Source organism: Sardina pilchardus, chromosome 1 (genome assembly GCF_963854185.1).
Source record: "Sardina pilchardus chromosome 1, fSarPil1.1, whole genome shotgun sequence".
In the NCBI taxonomy this organism is placed as follows: domain Eukaryota; kingdom Metazoa; phylum Chordata; class Actinopteri; order Clupeiformes; family Clupeidae; genus Sardina; species Sardina pilchardus.
In genome coordinates, this window is record NC_084994.1 from 21,171,992 (window position 1) to 21,194,741 (window position 22,750).

The window sequence follows — 22,750 nt, forward strand, 5'->3', positions numbered from 1 at the left end:
AAAATCTCAAGAAAATGTCTCAACCACAAAAGTTAAGAGAAAAAGAAATCTAAGTGCTAAGACTGACTGACTACTGCAGACATGCACACAGTCACACACATACACACACACACACACACACACACACACACACACACTACTTCATGAATTAATATCATTGCTTTATATGAATTATTTGTGAAAATCACTTTATTTATTACCAAAACATTAAGAAGGCATTTGGATAAAAGTTTTCAAATGTTTCAAATAACTTTTAAGTGTTTGTATTGTGTGGGTGTGTGTGTGTGTGTGTGAGAGAGAGAGAGAGAGAGAGAGAGAGAGAGCGAGAGAGAGAGAGAGCAACTATTTTAGAGTGTGAGAATCTCGCAGAATCTAAAAGATCAACACACACACACACACACACACACATACTGTACACCAGGAGTAGCGATCTCCACTGTGACTATAGTAGCCCTGTAATCACCAGAGTAGACATAAAATGCAAACACAAACCTACTGTACCAGCCAGGGCTACACAAGCGTCATCATAAGCGTCATCTCTCAGTTTTATTTACTTTTCTTTCATTTTTCAGTCCCAGATCCATATTGCCTCTTACTTCCTATTATGAATCACCATTCGAATTCAGCTTGAATAAAGACTGGTAATATTGTTATGGTAAACTTCAGGCAGAAGGATGCGCCAATTTAAAAACACGAGAACTTTGAAAGCTGTACCATTTCAGGGAAGCGGGGAAGACTCTTTATATATTAGGTAAAAACATGTAATTTGCCCGAATTGAGTGATATAGTACACAATTAGAAAAGAACAATGATTGGCCTGTTCATAACTTATTTCTATATTTTTTGTATTGTAATAATATATTAATTATCATAAAAAATGTTAAGCAACCTTAATTTTGGGGGCCCCTGCCAGGTACTTGGGGCCCTACGCACTCTGCTTACTCTGCGTATGGGGAGCGGCAACCCTGTTTTCCATTAATGATGCTGGTCCAAATGTATTAGCCATACACCCAATTTACAGTATGTATCTCCAACATATTATATATGGGCAACAAAGTAAGGAAGAGGATGGAATATGCCACAGTTCATGTTGCATGACAACTTGTGGGTATGCTTTCAGAAAACATATGGTTTAGGTGGTTGAAGTTTTCCCTTAATGTATTAGCCTTTATGTGGCTGACATGCACATTATTGCAAATTGTAGATCATACATTCACACACAGTAGGTTAAACATTACATACGATAAACGATAGCAAAATAACACCTTTGGTTCACCTATCCAATGATATACAGTATATCTTGTATTACTGGTATTGTTCAGAGCCAGCTGACTGAATGAATGCTGAATCAAAGGGTGGATGAAAGAAGCCTGTACTGTCTCTCGCAAAGGGCAAAGATTCTACCACGCTCGTATTTCACCAATCAAAGTACCAGAAATATTAGCATTTTATATATATATTTTTTTTTTTGGGGGGGGGGGCTTTTTTTTGCCTTTACTTGTATAGGACAGTGAAGGGTGAGACAGGAAGTAAGTGGGAAAGAGAGATGGGGTGGGACTGGGAAATGACCGCAGGCCGGACTCGAACCTGGGTCCCCATGGGCACTTGGACCCGTATGTGGTATGAGCGCTGTATAGCCTGCTGCGCCACAGCGCTCCCGAAATATTAGCATTCTTGATGGGCATTCTAAAACGTCTCTGAGCTGAGCGGTTGCTCTGTTTGGCTTGAGCCTGTGCGTGTAGGGTGTGCAACTATACGTTTGGTCAGTGTTATCTTCCTTAACTCTCTTTTTATTCCAATTTTGGGTCTGTCCGTCACAGTGAAAATCAGGGACATTTCCGAGGACAACTCCAGCCAGGGACAGGTCTCTGAAACTGGGGATGTCTCACCACCCTGACCCTAATATGAATGAATTTCATTATTGTATTTAGTAACACCTTGTGGAGCTCTGTTTTATGGAATACTGTGTATATTTTATGTGCTGTCTGTTTTATTAGATGTAGACAATTGTCATGCCTGACATGACGATAAAGTCTATTATTGTTTATTCTATTATATTCTCATCTAGCAGATACAACTGACAGAAACAAATATGTGTACTGAAACCGGCATAGCCAAAACCACAACCTTCCTGTTGTTGAACAGACTGTGGCTGTGTTCCAATTCGCATACTTTTTATTCGTATTTACGATGCCTAATATAAGAGCACATGTGCATTGGCTTGTGCACTCATATTAGGTATTGTACAGAAGTATGCAAATTGGAACACAGTCTGTGCCTTCTCTCACTCTCACTTCCTCTTTTCTTAAAGAGACATGTCTCTCTGTACTTTTAACCCACATTCCTTTGTTGTTCTCTCAGTCATCCGATTTGTTTGGTTCTAAGGCGGTTGCAGAGGAGTGAGGAACTCTAAGGTAAGATGGATCACAGCCTAAAATTGTGATGCGTGTTGAGTGGAGATGTGTTTGACTGTTGTATGAAATCTGTTTAATACAGTATAGTCAGTGCAGGCTGATCCATTGATACATATACACAAAACGATCTGTTGACCAAACACAACATTGAGGAAATTGTTATTATCTTTTGTTTTCTTTATTTAGACTTTGGTTCAACAACTTTATATGTTGAGGGTTATGGACAGAAAGGTTGACGTTGATCAGGAATGATCTGATGTGAAATATGTTTATTCATTGCTACGTAGTTGACCAAGTTTCAAGCGGGGATGGATAAAATAATAATAATAATAACAACAAATGAATTGTATTTACATTGATTTATTCAATTTTATTTGAAGCGCTTTTCATAACACCCAAGCTTTCACTTAAAGAAAAAAGGTTGTTAAAATTAAAATAATCTCATAAAGATAAAAATGAAAATAAAAGTCAGTCAGTCAGTCAGTCCATAAGCTATCTTGAAGAAAGTCAGTAATTGAGTCACAGTGTCTGATGCAGTCTGGCAGTGAATTCCACAGCTTTGGGGTGAAGTAGCTGAAAGCTAAAACATTAGGGACATGCAGGAGGTCTGCTGAGGAGGATCCCAGTGAGCGGGCAGGAGTGTAAGCTTCCGTGAGGTCAGTGAGGTAGGTAGAGGTATTGTTGTGTAGGGACTTGTATGCCAGGAGCAAGACTTTGAAATTAATTCTGCAGGCAGTTCTGTAGTTGCATCAGCAATGGTGTTACAGGGTTAGTGGATTTGGAGCACGTTCTAGTCCTCGCTGCAGAATTCTGGATGGTGGGGGTATTGTTGTGTAGGGACTTGTAGTATACCAGGAGCAGGACTTTGAATTGAATTATGTAGGCAGTAGGCAATGGATCTGTTTGTTTTATAGGGAAGTGTGTGTGTGTGTGTGTGTGTGTGTGTGTGTGTGTGTGTGTGTGTGTGTGTGTCTGTGTGTGTGTGTGTGTGTGTGTTGTATATGTGAAAAAATGAAACTTTACATTTTCAATTACTTGATCATCACTGTTTGCATCATCACTGGTATCATGTTGATAAATAGTTAGTTTGGTAAGTTCAGTATGGTGGTCCAGTTTGTTGGGTACCAGTTTGTTGGTCCATTTTCTGTTGCCATGCTACTTCCTGTGTTTATACTTAAATATTGTCACACATACGCATACTGTTTGACTGTTGCTGAAGTACATGCATGAAAAAAAAATAGAAAAAGTGAAGCATTGTCAATTGAACTCAGCATAGAGGAAGAGGGGGGGGGGGGGTTCTACACAGAAGATGAGTTTCGTTTCTCAGTAAATGCAAAACAAATGCAAACAAATCCATTCAGTGATTTGCCTGTCCAGAGCTTGTTAAATGAGAGAGAGAAACAACTGTCTTTATTATGCAATAATACTTCAGCTGCACACACCCACCTCTCACTCAACATCTTTGTGTTTATGTGTCTGCCTGTATGTCCCTCCCTGCACTATTAGAAAAAAAGGTGCAATATAGAACCAAAAATGGCTTCACACATGACATGACACCATGAGAGAAAGAGTGAGAGAGAGAGAGAGAGATTAGCCTCTTTTTCACATGAACCCTGTTTAAATGTGTCGTAGGCAACATGTTTTTGATCATATTCACTGAAACCGACAGTATGCTCTGACAGAACAACATCAATCAGCTGGTGAAAAAAAAAAAACTACGCTTCTACCTCCCCCTAGAGCCTGTTATTTGTTTTGCAAAAAACAATCCAATAGAGCTCCCCAGTCCCGCCCACAGCCTAGTCCGGAAGTAAAAATCCAATACAATTTCTCCATTGACAATTGGAGAATAAGCCATAACATCGTAACCGTCCATGGTAGACTTAAAACCAGCTACGATGTGACTAAGCGATTATACCTGCTCATATAGATGTCAAAAGTTAATGGGGGCATCAACCTTGTTTTGAGAAAACAATGCTTTATTCACGATTTAACGAGAGAGTACTACACTACCCGACACCCTAACGTGTAAAACTGGTGAAAGCAGAGCCTTTGATTGGTAGAGATCGCCGTTGCCATGGCAATGCCAAACAAACTGTACTCAGCTTTTCCCGCGCCTATCGTCCAGCTTCGTCTCGCTGGAACTTCAAAACTTAAAATGGCTGCAGGGCTGATCAGGACCGATGTGTGGTCTTCCGAAAAATAACGGTTTTCTCATCTTGAAGGTTGAATTTACTCAATGGAAACGGTAGGAAGTAATCATCTTCTTTTCTCAGATTAATATGGAACCATGTTAAACTATCTTTAGGCTGCAAATGTTGGAAATGTGTGTACGTTTGCAAAGCATCCTGGGATTTGAGTTCTCTATCTCGGAATTTAAGATATGTACACAGTCTTGTACCTTTCGCTTTTTTTACATTTTCTGTTCATTTTTTCACTCGAAATTATAAGTTATATGCTTATGAGTCACATCGTCGCTGGTTAGCCTAAGGCATGGTCTAAAACTCTTTATATCCGAATTTTTCCAGAAGTCAATGGGAGAAATGAATGAGAATTTTACTTCCGGACAAGCACCTCTCTCGGAGGAGGGGCGGGACTGGGGAGCTCTATAAGGGCAGGGCTGTATGATCATTGGCAGATCTGACTGTCAATCACAGTGAACAGTCACTAACAAGCACAAACTCGATGGGAGGGTGCGCGGTGGTAGTTAGGGAGGGGCATGAGAGTTGTATACATTCAAAATGTTGGCCAAGTCCCCTCAAACTGCCAGACTTACCAACTGCAGCTTTAAATTCCAGTTAATAATTAGAAAGCATGGGTTGATCAAAATTACAGCATATGAGCTTATGTCTCAAAAGGAAGTATTTACAGTATATCAATGAGACTGCTAGTGCAATCAAAAAGACAAGTCCTTCTGCTGTTGTTTATGTCAATATGACAGTATTTTCTAATGAACAATGTACAAGCACTATTTTCTCTGTGGCGTAGGTAGTTCAGAACTACAAAATTATGAGGTATTGTGTGTAGAGGGGGATTATTGCAAGATAAGTATTTGTCTCAAAGTGTTTACTGTTGACTGACAATGTGACAGTATAAAGAAAACAGCTTTTGCAGCATTGTGCAAATGAGAAATGACCAATATATGATAAAACGGCCACCATTCAATCCGAAAAAGACACATAACCATTCTGAAGCTGTTCAGTTAAGGTAAATTAAGCTTAAAAAACTGCTTAGTTCTCCTAAATCTACAGTATCTAACAACATTCATTCAACTATCTCTCAATCAACATCTATTATACTATCTGCCTGTGAACATTTATTATACTGTCTATCAACCTCGAGGTGTAATTCAATTACTTGGCAACCTCCTATTCAGTTACCTACTATACAGTAGCACCTTGGCAACCACTTTAATTAGCATAGCATCCACAATGATTCACCTGACAACTATCTCTGTATGTTTTGTTTTAATTACTGTATGTATGATGTTTTTACCACATGATATTTTACATCCCAATTTTCATGTACTGGTAATTCTTCAACCTTACATTATTAGTTTTCCGTCAAAGTCTAATGGGGCTACATGCCCACCAAGTTTCATGTGTCCTGATGTTTTGGTGTCCCAAGAATCAGTGACCAGAACATTGAACATACAGTATGAACATTGACAGAAGGGAAAAAAAAATCTTCACAGATTGAAAATATCACCAAATATTGTGCATTTTACATAACTCTGCTTTCCTTCTTCTTTCCCATTCACAGCCGCCATACTAGAAATTATATGTCCTCATTCCATACGGTTCGGAGCAGACTGGAGCTCTCACCATCCCCCTGGAAACAACAAAACAGACATTCACTGACCATACACAACAAATCTCTAACAACAACAAAAAATCATGTCAGAGCACAAGTACTGTGACTGGATCTTGGAGGCGATTGATTCACTACAGTCCAATAAAACCAGACCAGACATGGAGAGGATATGTGGGAGGGTAAAAAGGAAGCATGGGTTAGACCCAGATCACACCCGTGCAGAACTGGAGAAACTGGTCCACGAACAAAAGCTAGTCAAAGTTAGCTTCAAGGGCTCCATTTCGTACAGAGATGCTGCAAAAGTGCGGAGGAAAAAGAGCGCGTTCACGTCAAGCTACAATATCGGCACGTTCAACAACAACAGCGCTGACAACGGCGACAGCATAGACAGCTTCATTGATGAAGAGGAGTATGAAGACAAGGAAGCTGAGCTTCCAGGGGCTATGGAGAACCTTCACCCCCAAATCCCTTTCCAATCCCTTCCCACAGCCACTGTGCTAGAAAATGAAGGAGGTTTCACCACACGTAAGTCTCTCTCTCTCACACACACACACACACAAACACACACACACACACACACACACACACACACACACACACACACGCTCGATCACAGCTGACAAAAGCGTAAGTAAAAACTCTAGCTGTGGATCATTTTCTGCTTTAGTGGCCAAAAAGGTTGTGAGTTGTTCTGGGGAGAATGACCCTTGTGACAATTGTGAGTCAATTGATTAACCTTTGAAAATCGTTTTTTAAATAGTTGTGTTTACACTGAATTATATAAAAAAAAGTGATTTCATTACATCCACTTCCACTTTACTCTCATATAATTGTTGTGGAGGACCTCTAGAATATATCCATATGTGCCACTTTTGCATAAATATTTTTAGTTAGATGAAAAACTTAAAAATCTCAAGGTATAGCTGACTGCCTCAAAGTGCCTGAAAAGGCCCCGGACCTCCAAGTGTTACTGTATGTAGGCCTATCATTGTTAAGCACTATATTCAGTTATGTAACTCTGTGGACAACCCAAGCTCAAAAACAACCTGGGCCAACCTGAGCCGTTAAGTCATAAAAAAAAAACTGTTCCAGCACATCTCTGACGAGATGGGCGCTTACAGTAGGAGAGTTTCAATCACACGTGAGAGAAGGGGAGGGAGTAGCGAGCTAGTTCTCTGTTTTGTTTGAACATCAACAGAAGGGACGTTACCAAGCATCGTTTAGAGTGCCTTTAAGCTGTAGTTCTGACTGCACTTTTGAAATGTAACTATTAAAAACTGTAATGAAACTATTTTGGTTGCGTGAAACAAAAGGTTTGACAAATTGAGGAGTTGTCTTTCAGACAAATGTGAAATTCTTATTGTAAATCATGGAATCATCCGGGTTAAAGAGGAGATGGACCATCACATTTGTTACTAGCTGCTATCATCATTATTTTGTATTTATTTATTTTACATTTGTTTCTATACAAATGCTTCAAACATGTATCTTTTTCACATCCCATATACATATATTGTACTTATTTACGTTATTTTCATGAATAATTTTGGAAATCTGATCTGAATTAGGATTTTCAGATTCAGAAGAGCCAGAATGCACCTCGCCAACCAAAGAGGGTAAGTGCAGCTATCTCATTTTCATTTTTATTTTGTAGTAATTTAAATGACAACTTAAAATCAACTTAATGTTACACAGCCTTAATATAAGGACACTATGCTAACTTCAGTGGATGTCTGGGCATCATAGAGCATATAGGCAATAATGAATCATATCTTTCTATAGGACATTCCAAACATATGGACAGAATCTTTCAAGAGAGGCTGATTGATGAAATGCGCTATCACAAAGAACACGGTAAGAACTCTTCAAAAGGGGCACATTGGGAAGAGATCGCCAGGAAGCTTGGAGAAGATAAAAAAACTTGCTCTACAAAATGGAAGTATTTAAGACGTCAATACGTGAAAGCAACGAAGAAAGGCACCGTCATCCAACCCAGCAGCATCCTGGCTAAGATGCACTGGCTTTCTCCAAATGTGGCTTCAGATGTCCCAATGGTGAGTCTATGGTATACTTTAACACATCTACCATTGATGCTGTGCACATAACTACGACCGTTGAACCTATGAAACCAAACTTTATTTCTCGGGCAGTTGCAGCAACAGGACCCATGCACACAGACTGCTGACAGCAATGGACTCCACACTGGACCTAACAGAGATGGAAAGGTACAGTACATTTATTCATCTATATTATTGTCTACGTATCAGTATTTTATCATCAATAATATTTGCAGTCCGGGTGAAATACAGCATTGAGCGAGTCCGGGGGGGCCTCTGAATCAACCTATGCATCATTGGTGATTGCATTTAATTTTGGTGTATTTTAGCATCAGGCACCTGCAGTTCTCAAGCACCCGCTAGCATTGATAGCAAGATGTTCTGTCTCTCTCTCTCTCATTTGAATGTTTTCACTTTTCCTCCTAGGGTTTAAAGCGCCCCAGAATGTCTTTTCCCTCCGAATCCTTCATGGACAGTTCTGAACACACACAAGACAACACATCCTCTAGTGGGGGCTGTTCAAGAACAGGTAAGGTTATGTCTAGGTCACTGTAATTGCATGTTAAACACAGCCAAGCAACAGGTCATATTGTTGATGTATGTTGTGGTCCAGGTAGCCTATAACATGTGCTAACAGCTCTTACAGTGATATCTAAGCTTGCTATACACTTTGTCTGTCAGTATGAAATCTGAGAGTGTTCTGTGTGATTTAGCTAACTGTACTACTATATAGTACTAAATAGAGGATCGTTTCATTTTTAAAATATGTCCATGTTCTTCTGTGATTAGGGCCACCTGTAGAAGCTGTGGTTCACCACCCTGACTATTTGCCTGCGTCAGCAAACTGCTCTGGGTCTCTCCAGTCTAAAGGTGAGCTACGGTTTACTTCTCTCTTGGCACGTGAGTTCAGAGATGCACTATTAGGGGGAAAAAAGGTGCTATAGAGAAACAAAAATGGTTCTTATGCTTTGTATATGGCTCCCCTAAATGGTTCTTTAAGTAAGGGATAATGTATAGAACGCTGGTCATTATCGGGAAATAGGTTCCGACAGGGCGAACCGGACCCCAACGCGCAGAAGGGCCCCTGAAGTTACCATTTTCCAAGGGTCTGTTGAGCCGCTCGGTCCGGTCAAAAAGACTGCGCTTCCATGAACCTGCAAAAGTGGGCTTGATCGTGTGCATGGAACTCTGCTTCATCTACAATGATTCCAACAGTACTTTAAATCGGGCAAAAGTTACATTCACACACTTTTACAGACATAGACAGCCTAGCCCAGAAAATACTCTTGGGACACTTTGGTATTTGACTCACTATCATCAAAACTAGCAATGGAGGCTGGAAGATGGTTGCACAAGGTGCAGTGAAAACCCTTTTACATTTTCTCAAAACAAACCGTTACAAAGAGTACCCTTGCATTAACAACGTAGAGATACACAGAGGCTATAGGGAAGCAAATTCTGAGATCGCACTCCAATTTCTTCAGCTCTCTCATTCTATTCACTTAATGTATGCTTGACTCTGGTTTCCTGTTGATCACGAGCCAGCGCCCAGCTTAGATATAGTTGAGGTCTTGGTTCCTCCTTTCACCCTCAGGCTGTGACAAGAGCTGGTTTCCGCTGTTTTTTTTTTGTTTTTTTTTAAACTGAGAGGTGTGATTAGCTATAACCTCCTAAATGACAAGAGCTGCATCCTGAGTGTTAGATATGAAATGCTACATTCATTCATTTGATGTTTTGACTAAAAGGATTTATGACATTACAGTTTTTCTCAGTGACTTTGATGCATTTCACGAATATCGTCATTAATGTTTGCACAACTAACGTTATATAAAATAGGGCCCATGGTGTCAATCACTTCAATATTGCAGTAGGACGTGCAACACACAAGGTGAAATAGATTAAATTACATTTTAGAGATAAGATAAGATAGATAGATAGATAGATAGTCTTTATTGTCCTATAAAGGATATTCTTCTTCACACATGTCATTCCATTCCATTAAAGATAAGAAAGATATATCATGATCAGCCCAGTTATCTAGCCACATAGTTTCCCACTGCAATAAGACACAACAGCAGAGGGTAGCTTTCATGATAGCCTGAAGTAAAGTCTGAACCATGTTGAATAAGTGTAGATTGTTGTTTCTTAATCTGTTGATTTTTTCTCATAGATATTGTTTCTCGTAGGCCACTGTCATACATTTTTGCATTGGTTTTGGCAATTACATGACTTACATGTCTTAGAAGAATGCTGTGAAACTCTAATTTTGTTTTTGTTTAGGGGATAAGCTGCCCCCAATTAATTTGCTTCCAGGTCTTGGAGCCTGGGGTCACTACAGAGACCCACTATTTTTACAATGAATATTCATGGTGTCTGTCAAGTATGAAGTTTGGATTGTTATTTATTTACATTCTGTCATAACTTTGTATTGGTGTACCAATCTGTCTCATAGAAGTGACTCTCATAGGTCCCTAATGGCCTGTGCAGACTACACGATTTTTGGTCTTTCACGATTATCTTTTACGATTTACCATGTCAGACTAGCCGATCAGAGAACCACAAAATCATGCTGTGTCTTGGTCGCAAGAGTGGCCACATTACAAGATCATACATCGTAGCGTGGTGTGGTGTGTTGTCACAGTTTCAGTGTCAACATGGGAGTCGTAGGAGATTCAGAGAGTCGTAGGAGATTCCCAAAAGTTCTGACATGCTAGACTTTTGGTCGTAGAATGTCTCAGACAATAAATCGTGGGTCCTCCTTCGAACGCCGTTCCCGACTTTGAATATTCGGATGCGACAATGGAAACTTGTTGACACAATTGTGGCAAAATCGGGCTGAAATCGTGTCTTTGTATTCCTTGTCACAGGATCAGAACTGAGGATTGTGCTGCTGGGTAAAACTGGAGTAGGAAAGAGTGCAACAGGAAACACCATCCTGGGGAAACAGGCATTCGGGGAAGATTTCATTTTTGACTGTGTCACTTCAGTTCCTGTGAGGCAGACTGCCAATGTATTTGGGAGACAGATCACAGTGATCGACACCCCAGGACTACTTGGTACGAAGACAGCAGCTGACCTGGGAAGTGAGATAGAGAAGTGTGTTGACTTATCGGTTCCTGGGCCTCATGCTTTTCTGATAGTGATCAGACTGGGAGTGTTATTCACAGAGGAGGAGAGAAACGCGGTCAAGTGGATCCAGGATAACTTTAGCAAGAGAGCGGCACACTTCACCATGGTTCTCTTCACTCATGAAGATGTCCTGAAGGGTAGAGCAGTGGAAAGTGTTCTCAATGAAAGGGTCCAGACTTTGATAGACAGCTGTGAGGGTGGATACCACACCTTTAACAATGCCCAGCGAGACAGCAAGACACAGGTGAAGGAGCTGCTGGAAAAGATAGACTCCATGGTGGAGAAGAACGACGGAGAATACTACACAAACAAGAAATACCAGGAGGCTCTGATCAGACATCAGAGATCAGACATCAGAGAAGATGAAAAGTCAGATAAGAGTAAGTCACATACAGTAAAGCATTTCACAGCAGCAGTTGGTGGATAATAAATGGACACATTACCTGTCAAATTCTCTAATCCAATGCTTTTTCTTCAACATTTTTCATTTTAGAATTTTAGCTATGAAACTATGAAATACCATTTTGAGAATTAAGAGCATCACAGTTTGATTGTTAAGTCTGACTAGTAATGATGAATTGTTTCAACACCTGCACATGAACAAATACAGATAGATTAAGAATATAGACAAAAGTAATGGTATCAATATGGTCTTACATCCATAGAGAGAGCCCTTCAAGAAAAACTGGATAAAATTAACAGGTCAACAGTGAACCTACCCAAAGAGAAGGTGAGTTTATAATTATATTATAATGCTTTTACACATATTTTTGCATATACTGTATGTTTAGTTGCTATAATGATCAATTTCACAGGATTTTACTTCATCTTAAAACAATATTTATACAATTATTTAACGTAAATGTAACATAATTCAATAATTATTATTTCTTGTTCATTTTTGGTTAATGATAAATGATCATATTGCACACATAACTGGAAGGCTATACTACAATGTATTTGCATTATGCTGGTCCTGAATCCAACCTCATTTTGTTGTTCAGAAACACACCCAAGGGGAGGAGAATAAGCCGTTTGTACAACGTGTGCAGCCTATTGTCAGTAATACCTGCCATGACAGAAAATCTTTCCACACAGATCCAACTATCAGCAACGGAAAGGTAATCTATCTATCTTTCTCTCTCTCTCTCTCTCTCTCTCTCTCTCTCTCTCTCTCTCTCTCTCTCTCTCTCTCTTGGACGCTATTTTGACTGTTGAAGCATTTCAATACCAATTTCAATTTATTTAGCCTGAAATTCATTTCTGTTTTTTCTAATGTATGCAGTAGGCATGCATAGTCAATAGACCTCTGAAGTTCGCCTACAAAAAAGCCACCATCTTTGCCCAAATAAGGAGATCCGGTATCTTGAGATTTTTTCTATGGGAAAATAACATGGGGATTTTCAATAATCGCACCTGTTAAACACTTGCGGGGATGATGACATTTGAAATGCAGACGTTTTTCACTACACAGTTTTGTCCACTGCCTTCTAGTGGATACTGTGATCTCCGGCAGGTGAAGACGGCACACTTTGATCTTTGCTACCCCAAAGCTAACTTACAATGCAACTTGCCATAGGCAGTTAGCTTCAATTAACTCCCGGATCTCCTTATATGGACAAAGATGGCAGCTTTGGATCGTTTTTGTAGGCGAACTTCAGAGGTCTATTAATACTGAGTGTATATCATTGTCGAATGTATGTTCTCATCACCAGGTAGAAGTAAGAGCAACATTGTTCTTTTTTCTAATTCTCGGCTCTTTATGTTTTGACAATTTCTCCAGGGTGCAAAGCGACCCAGAATGTCTTCTCCCTGCAACACACAAACAACTACATCGGGACAGTCGCAAGCCAACAAGTCCCCTACTAAGAGACATTACACCACAGGTAAGATTGACTTTTTTTGGACACATCGCTAATTCAAATACATTGGATATTATTTATTCAGGGGCCAATCTGGATTCTGCATCTACATTAGCCAAACATAAGTGTCCAGATAGAAGTAACCAGCATACTAAGGTCAACATGAAGACAATTTAACTTTAAGTTGTAAGTCAATTTTCCAGACCAACTCTCAATCTCAACCGAAAAATGTCTGGTATCAGTGAGGCTTGGACCCACAGAAGTAGAGAACGAACATTCAAACGATGCTTTGGAGATGCATGTAAGCCAATGTGGAGGCTAAATATAGTGTGCTGAAAATAAACCCTTCAACATTTCAATAAAACCAGAGAGGGTTAAAGCGGAGCGAGAGGCGCAAACGTTCGATCATTTCCGCGTTCTGTCTTTACAAGGGGGAGGGGGGCTAAATCCCCCTTTAAGCAGACCTGCTAACATTCTAACTGAACTGCTTGCCGATCTGACAGAGATCGATATCCCACTATGACGTCTTTGCAACACGCCTCTTTAAGCAGACAGGAACTGTTCGAATTTTGCTTCCATAGAGATGCATTACGTTGCTCTATCTTGTCAGTAATTAAGGATCTTTGATAAAACAAGCACCTTACAATCTATATCTATCCACTTTCTTGGGTTTCCCAGGCATGCAGATATAGTGGCTGTTATCATGCTAATTATTGGTAAAACCATCATTATGTCGTTTTGAACATGCCATTCTCCTTCTTAATAGGATATAAACCCCTGCAGATGGACACATGTCAGGCCCCAGCAGTGCCGGTAGTTAGCACTGAGCGTGAGTACTACATTGTGTTTCTGATATGCTCTATCTGTGTGAGTCACAGTGTGACAAGCCACAATTTCTTTGAACATGTCCATTTTTATACTACATCCCTCTCAAATTACTAAATTACTAGGCACTAAAGCTTTTCATTTGATCATGTTTGATCATGATCAGTTCAAACATGCCGAAGCCATCACTTTGGCAATCACTTAGCAGAGTTGATTGAACAGACTAAATCGTCAACACATGAAAGATTGATATCATAGAAGTTATTTAACCTGTAGTGTTGATTTTAAATATCATTACAGTGTACACAAGTACATCTGATAAATGAACCTTACATTTTTCAGAGGTGATATGTAGATTTGAACAAAAGCTGGTTTGGTTCTTAACCAAAATACAAGCTTTGGTATGTCACTACTTAGACATCGTCATCGCCTTGCTGTCTCCCCCGTTCTGTGATTGGTTACTTCGCTGAGGCAAAAAATCAGGTCAATGGAATCCAGGCTGCCTAGCAGGAAATCACACACAAGGCGGCATGGGTATACCTATGGTAATATGGCAGAATAGCATCCATTGGCCCCGGCAGTGGCGCAACTGGCTGGGGCACCTGCACCGTACGCCGGCGACCCGGTTTGGATTCCCGCCCTGTGGTCCTTTCCGGATCCCACCCCGACTCTCTCTCCCACTCACTTCCTGTCATTCTCTCTACTGTCCTGTCCAATTAAAGGCATAAAAAGCCCAAAAAAATAATCTTTAAAAAAAAAAAAAAAAAAATAGCATCCATTGTTCTTATTGCACCTGTACCTGGTGTCACAGGATGTCTACATTTCTAGGGTAACTGAAGCCAGGTGTGAACTTCTCCCGAGAAGTGTGGTTTAACCTAGAAACGGCATAACTGCCAGAGCTCTTTTGTTTGACAGATCATTGCATTTATGCATTTGAATATAATCGTTCAGCTATCCATACTCCCTGTAATTTGACAAATTAATCAAACGACGTGATATAATTTGTAGAGAATTTAACTGAACAGAGACATGGTGGTGTTGGTACAACCTTGACACAGTAGGGTAGTAGGGTACAGTTATATCCAATGACAATCAGCATCATAAACATATTTTAACAAAAAAACACTGCTGGCTCAATTGAAGACAATCTGCATGAATATATAATCAACACAAAACTCAGAGATTGTTAAAGTATGGTATGAAACGATTAGCCATTATATTAATATTAACCTTTACATATACTTTTATTTTGGTTATATGGACTTGAACCGGTAGATTTAAATAGCTTGTTTCTTACAGCCCTGAAGCATTAGGTTGCTGTGTTAAATAAAAGCTGTGATTGTGACAGTTCAATAATCGATCAACTCAGATTATTGACACATGAGACTCTCACAAGTGGTCAGCATCTCTGAGTCAATATTTGAGATTAGAATTTCAATTGTAACCATTGTCACTATATGTAGCCTTCTAAATGATCGAAATGGCTGCTGCAGCAGCCCTAGCCTGAAGCTGATCAGCCATTAACCATCTGCTGTTGCTGTGTTGAGATTAAGCTCCATGCTCGTGGTAGGGCTGAGTGGCTGAACGTGTTTCATTGCATTTACACTTAACCTATTGTGAACTGAGAAGTGTGGCTGCTGTTGGAGCATTATGCTCTGAAACAGCCTTTAACTGTTTTTAGATTTAAAAAAAAATCATGCAGTATTCACGGGGAGAAGAAGCACCTCTGTCTAAAAAAAAAGAGGTGAAAAATTGCTACCTTTGTGCGAATGTTTACATACAAGCCAGCATTTTGAGGAGCTTAGAGGCATAATAGCAAAATGAAGCATGAAATGCAACATTGGGCGTGTAGAATGTAGAATCCAGAAAACAGCTTTTGACATCGTGGAATTTAGCTTATGAAATGTGTTTGGCTAGCCAGATGCTAGTACCTTAAATGTCATACACAAGAACACATGTTTTTGTGTTCTTTCAGCCATGTCACACATTGAAACAGCCTCCATAAGCCAACTGCTGCGAAAGACATTGGACAACCTGCCTGAGGCTGAGTTTAAGAGGTTCAAGCATATTTTGGGAGACAAATCTGCAATCTCATGGAGTGTGCTGGAGAAAGCTGACTGTGATGACATTGTGTACCAAATGAAGCAATGCTTTGTGGAAAACTGTGTGGAGGTCATGGTGGACATCTTAAGGAAAATGAACAAGAACCAGATGGCCATCGACTTGCAGAGGAACCTCGAGAAAAGTAACAAACTTGCATGTGTTTCAGTGCATACATTTATTGAATATCACTGTTTTTCATGTTGTTTTTAAATACATCTCTCTCTCTCTCTCTCTCTCTCTCTCTCTCTCTCTCTCTCTCTCTCTCTCTCTCTATTTCTTCCTCTCCCCTTGTCTTGCCAAAGAGGTTGGTGGGGTCAAGGCGAATGTTACCGGAGCGAACAGAGGTGTGCAACAAGGATGGGGTAATGACCTAATGTCAACTGTTTCACCATTGGGTCCAATGGCACACTCTCACACATCATCTCAGCAATTTACATGACTATTGTATGTATTTGGCTATGTATTGCTTGTCTATTTATTTGTTTGGTCATTTATCTATTCCATCTCAAACAGATGCAAATGTGGATCCTGCTCAAGAGAGAATTTCAAATGTCCTCAAGGAGAAAATGAAAAGTAAAGTACAGTATATCATGGAGGGCAATGACAATAGACAAAACAAGAAGCTCTTAAACCAAATCTACACAAAAGTCTACGTCACTGAGGGAGAGACTAGAGTTGTTAATGAGCATGAAATCATCCAGATAGATTCCGCTGCCAAGATGCAATCATCACAGGGTAAAGAAATTGAATGCAACAACCTTTTCCAAGATGGAGGCACCAGGTCTGTGTTGACCAAAGGGAATGCTGGCATAGGGAAAACAGTTTGTGTGCATAAGTTTATTCTTGACTGGGTGGAGGGAGAGGCCAACCACAATATCAAGTTCATCTTTGTCCTACCATTTAGGGAGCTCAGTTTGCTCACAGGAGAATTCAGTTTTCATGAACTTCTTGTTGAGTTCCATCGAGAACTGAACAATCTTAACAATCCAGATATCTACGACAGCAAGAAAACTCTCTTCATTCTTGATGGCCTGGATGAAAGCAGATTTCCTTTGAACTTTTCCAAGAAGATGGTGGCAGACATGCAAGTGTCCACTACAGTGGATGTCCTAATCACAAGCCTCATTAAAGGGAAGTTGTTAGAGTCTGCTCTCCTTTGGATAACCTCACGGCCAGCTGCTGTTACCCAAGCTCTATTATCATACATTGACCAGATAACAGAAGTCCGAGGTTTCAATGACCAACAGAAGGAGTACTATTTCCACAAGAGAATCAATGACCCTGTCCTGGCCAAGACCATAATTTCACATATCAAGGCATCACGCATCCTCTACATCATGTGCCACATCCCTCTGTTTTGTTGGATCACCGCAACAGTTTTCCAGAAAATGATTGCTCAAGCAGACAGCAGTGAAATTCCTAAGACCCTTACCAGCATGTATTGCCACTTCCTGCTCATCCAGACTGACAGGAAACACAAGAAGACCAGTGATGCAAGTGAAATGAACAGGCAGAAACTTCTAGAGTGTAACAGTGAAGTCATTTTGAAAGTTGCCAAGCTAGCCTTTACACAACTGGTCAAGGATCAAGTCATTTTCTGTGAAGAGGACCTTGAGGAATGTGGAATTGGAGCTAATGATCCTCTTGTCTCTGGGATGTGCACAGAGATTTTGAAGGAGGAATCTGACTGCTATGTCAACAACTTGCACAAGAAGATGTACTACTTTGTGCACCTTAGCATCCAAGAGTTCCTTGCTGCCTTCTTTGCATTTCACTGCTATTTGAGCAAGAACCTGAAACCTATCAAGATCTTTCTGGCTCAAAAGAACAAAATTATGCCTGACGATTTGACACTGGATGATTTGCTGAAAATGGCAGTCAACAAAGCACTTGACAGTAAAAATGGTCACTACGACCTGTTCGTCAGATTTCTTCATGGCATCTCACTGGAGTCCAATCAAAGGATTTTAGGTGGTCTCTTGCCCCGTGTAGAATCTGATCCAGATACCATGGGAAGAATCATCAGCAACCTCAAGAAAGTACAGAGGAGGAATATCTCAGCTGAAAGGTGCATGAATCTCTTCCACTGCCTCAGTGAAATGAATGACAGCTCTGTCCATGAGGAAGTCCAGGGATTTCTGAAGTCAGAGAACTCAGGCGCTGTTAAAACTCTGTCACTGGCCCATTGCTCTGGACTTGCCTACATGCTTCAGCTCTCTGATGAGGTGCAGGACGAGTTTGACCTGAAGAAGTACAACACATGTGACGAAGGTTACAAAAGGCTTGTTCCTGCTGTGAAAAACTGCCGCAAGGCTGAGTGAGTGGCTTAATTTGTACCCTTAATAAAGTGTTATCGGGAAATAAAATACAAAACAATAGATACTTGTAGGTATTTGTAAAACTATAGGCCTATGCAGTTCAATGAAATTCAGATATGTTTCTTTCAACAGCCTTGCTGGCTGTAAACTCACAGAGAGCTCCTGTGACATTGTGGCCTCAGCATTACAGTCTGCAAACTCAGCGCTGAGAGAGTTGGACCTGAGTGACAACGATCTTCAGGATTCCGGGATTGAGATTCTCTGTTCTGGACTGAAAAGTACAAACTGTAAACTGAAGAGACTGAGGTGAAAAATTAGCAAATTCTTGTTTCTCCAGTTTACAGTTATTCACTCTTGTATAATGCACATATCAGATTTCACAGGTTTGACCGTCTACTTAATATATCAGTTATCTGAAACCTTAGTCTAGAGGTATACCGTTTTCATTTTTTAATTTGCATGCATCAGTGTAACCTTGAAGATGAAAGGGTGCCATCACTACAAAATGTACCCTTTATTCCACCATACTGTTAAACAATTAACCTGTACCTTACACATATTATCATGTTCTATGTTCCTGTCCAGATTATCTTGCTGTGGGATCACAAAGACTGGGTGTGAAGCATTGGCCTCTGCTCTGGATTCAGATCCGTCTTACCTGAAAGAACTTGACCTGAGCCGCAATTACCCAGGGACTGAGGGACGGGCCATACTCTCTAAACGGCTGAAACCAAGTTGTGTAATAAGGTGAAGAAACCTTTCTGAGGAAAGAGCTGTGTTTGTTTAGCTAGTGTTATGTAAATGCATATGAACTATGAAAAAAAGAAGACTACTCTAGCCTTCTCTATATTTTTGTTTATTTTGTCTTACAGATTTGACAATGAGGCAGAATACTGGTTGAAGTCCGGACTACGGAAATGTGAGTGGTCGTCCAATTCATGTTTCAGTTGTTGGTTTAGTAGACCTTGAGCTACAAAATGTTTTTAGGGTTTTGGGTCATTATTAGCTGGTTGACAGCTAATCCAAATAATATTTTTGTATACTTTATTTATGTAACCATTTATGCTAGTCTTAATTCAATGGACTTGACCTCAAGTTATCTCTGATGAGCCATTTAAAATGACTCCACAATGACAATTACTTTCTCAGATGCCTGCAAAATCACTTTAGACCCAAACACAGTCCACAAGAAGCTGAGTTGGAAGAACCAAAAGGTTAGTGTGGACAAGCAAGACCAGAGATATCAAGACCACCCAGAACGATTCCAGCACTGTCAGCAGTTCCTTTGCACTGAGGGCCTGACTGGAAAAGCTTACTGGGAAGTAGACTGGAGTGGACGAGCTGTACTTGGTGTTGCGTACAAGAGTATTTGCAGGGACGGACAAGATGAGAGTCCGATAGGATGCAACGACAAGTCCTGGTGTCTGGAGAGATTCAACACCTCATTCAGTGCCAAACACAATAACAACACTGAAGACATCTCAACTCCTCGCTCTAAGTCTGGGCGACTGGGAGTGTTCTTGGACTGGCCAGGTGGAACTCTGTCCTTCTACAATATCTCCTCAGGAGCACTGACACACCTGCACACATTCCATGCTAAATTTGTTGAACCTCTCTACCCAGCGTTTGAGGTTTCAGAGAGTGTTACTCTGTGCCAACTCAAAGAGCAAACTAAGAGACAGGATAACGAGTCCTAAAATGCTTTGTTGTGCCCACCCAAAGACCATATCAAGAGACAAGATAGCAATTCTTAAAATGCTTTGTGGTGCTCCTGCCACTATTGATTTACACAGAGATCTATTACTTTACATGGTAATGGTGTAGTCATGCTGCAGAATGTCTCCTCTGAATTTCTGCAAGTTTTTGTAAATATTGCTAATAGGCTTTTTTGTAGTCATGCTGCAGAATGTCTCCTCTGAATTTCTGCAAGTTTTTGTAAATATTGCTAATAGGCTTTTTACCACCTTTCGTCTACCAGAAATTGTATCTGTATTCCTACCAATGATTTTAAGTTGTTGATGTTTCTTTTGCTTGTGTCAACAGTCTCTGGTTTTTAGTTGAAATCACTGTCCAGCTATGACTTTCAATAGTTATCTTATAGTAGAATGCCTCCACACAACTCCTTCATGTTTGTGTAATGATAAAGATTGCTAAATATTGCCTACCAGAAATTCTCAGATATGTTTGACTGTGTTTATATCTATATTCACATCGAGTGTTTCACATTTCACATGTAGTCATTTCATTTGTAAGAATCTCTGAGGGTTTTTTTTATTGTTTGCATCATCAGTCTATCTATGGTTAATAAAATGTGTTGATGAGCTGAAATCAGTATTTAGTTATGTACTGTAGAGTGGCCATCGTATAGTCAGGCTGTCATAGAATCAACATTTTCGTATGTACTGTATTAATAAAATCAGATATGTTATCTTTCAGAAACATAACAGACATTCTAAGATATTTTTTCACTGTAGTGTTGTGTTATTGTCTAAGAGGGGGTTTGACAGTCTTTCAAGTTTTATGTATTGTTTACAATAAACTTTGCTGAATTGCTGAATATGTTGATATAAAAAAAACAATAAAACAACAATGAAAAGACAGTATGGTTATGTGTGCTCATTTGAATGATGTGTCATGAATGTGATCCCATCTTGGAGATGACTGGATGATCCTCATGATGTACTGAAAGTTTGTAAAGCATCGACATGATATAGACACTATTGTAAGAAGTGTGTTTTACTCAGTGACTATGGACTTTAAAAAAAGAAAAAGAAAAACTTTTGAGTATCAATATTAAAGGGTTTGCAATAGAGTGTGTACCCGACAAATCACTTAGCTGTGGTTTGTTTACCCATTCCAGGATCACATTAATATGGAGATGTCCATGGTCTCCAGTAGTCTGATTTCAGTTGAACACCTTGAATTTCCCCTTGGGGATCAATAAAGTATCTATCTATCTATCTATCTATCTCTCACCACGCTGACTTCAATGAGGTCTATAAACAATACTTAGCCTATTAGCTGGTTTGATTTTCATTGAGCTCAATGTGAAGGAATCCAACAGGCCCACGAAGATAAATACTAATATTAGAAGTTGGTGTTCTCTGACTGCTGTATATGTGCAGTAACCATCAGTAGGGACCATTTTTAAGCATGCTTGTTGTGTCCACTCCAACAGTAAAGATATGTCAAGCTTTTCAGATAACTAGGCAAACAGTATTCTAGGTAAGTCAAACATACAGTATGCAACTCACAGCAGTAATCGCCATCTTTATCTATTGTACATATGGCTGCTGAAGTGGTGACCTTGGCCAAAACACAAGCATATAGCTGGTTTAGCTACGCATGCTTGTTCCACTCTCTCAGCAGTGCAGCGCCACCTAGCAGCAGCACCAGGCAGTGCAGGTAGAGGTATCCACGGTCCACACTGCAGCCCACTTCTCTGTACATGTCCATCAACGTCTGCTCGCGCCGGATATGGAGCAGGTCCTGGCGAACCCGGACCAGGTCCCTCAGCAGGTGGACCGCAGGCCCCGGAGCTCCATGGTGCTGACAGGTAGACAGGTGATCAACAGCGCCCCCTGTTGAACGCTCCCTCTCTGGCTCTAAGTAAAGTGGCAGAGAAAAGATGTTAATCTCCATAATCCTGACTAAATAAATGTCTGACTAAATGTTTATCTGGTAGTGATGATATTGAACTACTATTAAGTGTTTGAAATTGGAAAGAGAAAAAGTGATTGCTTCAGTCGGTGACAAAGTAAAATTCCAGGATCAGGTGTTGATCAGAATCAAAAAGGAATTCATGTTAAATAAAGAGAGAAAAGATCCGAGGCACTCCGATATAAATAAAAGTCCTTTATTGAACTTTGGACCAGCCGATGCGTTTCGGTCGCTTTCGACCTTTTTAACCTTTGATGTGCCATGTGGGCACAATAGGGCGAAAATAGGTGAACCACCAGGCCAGCACTAAACTCCGAGCGTGCTAAACAAAATCGGATATTTCAGGAGGTAAAAGCCCCGGTAAGAAAACAGACTTTGTTCAAATCTACTCTCCTGTGGCTACTGAAAACAGTAAGGCTAATTTATCAAATGTTATTTTGAGGTATTAAAATCGTTGTTTCGAATGAAAGGGGCGGTAATTGGTGCTTTTACAATATGTTTGTTGCATGTTGATGTATCAACTGATTTTATACACACACTCATAAATAAGAGGATAACAGTGAACCTATTAT

General features: G+C 40.1%; 1 protein-coding gene across 2 annotated transcripts; it reads left to right on the forward strand.

Moving 5' to 3' along the window:
* Nucleotides 1-6,250: 6,250 nt before the first annotated feature.
* Nucleotides 6,251-21,118, forward strand: LOC134084435 (uncharacterized). Of its 2 annotated transcripts, none has more exons than XM_062539875.1 (18): nt 6,251-6,749; nt 7,793-7,840; nt 8,007-8,278; nt 8,375-8,449; nt 8,708-8,810; nt 9,071-9,151; nt 11,149-11,790; nt 12,076-12,140; nt 12,415-12,531; nt 13,194-13,296; nt 14,039-14,101; nt 16,073-16,342; nt 16,503-16,562; nt 16,714-18,517; nt 18,651-18,824; nt 19,104-19,265; nt 19,391-19,437; nt 19,668-21,118. In XM_062539875.1, the coding sequence occupies exons 1-18, from the start codon at nt 6,308-6,310 to the stop codon at nt 20,213-20,215; spliced, it is 5,076 nt and encodes a 1,691-aa protein (XP_062395859.1). In that variant the 5' UTR covers nt 6,251-6,307; the 3' UTR covers nt 20,216-21,118. The 2 variants fall into 2 exon arrangements, with proteins under 2 accessions (XP_062395859.1, XP_062395860.1); XM_062539876.1 differs by having other exon boundaries at nt 7,802-7,840.
* Nucleotides 21,119-22,750: the final 1,632 nt, after the last annotated feature.

What these genes read in the sequence shown, in the direction of transcription:
- LOC134084435 (XM_062539875.1), top strand. Translation starts at nt 6,308, where the DNA reads ATGTCAGAGCACAAGTACTGTGACTGGATCTTGGAGGCGATTGATTCA. An exon ending in TGGGGGCTGTTCAAGAACAG is followed by an intron (nt 8,811 to 9,070) that starts GTAAGGTTATGT and finishes TTCTGTGATTAG; the next exon opens with GGCCACCTGTAGAAGCTGTG. An exon ending in AGGTGTGCAACAAGGATGGG is followed by an intron (nt 16,563 to 16,713) that starts GTAATGACCTAA and finishes CATCTCAAACAG; the next exon opens with ATGCAAATGTGGATCCTGCT.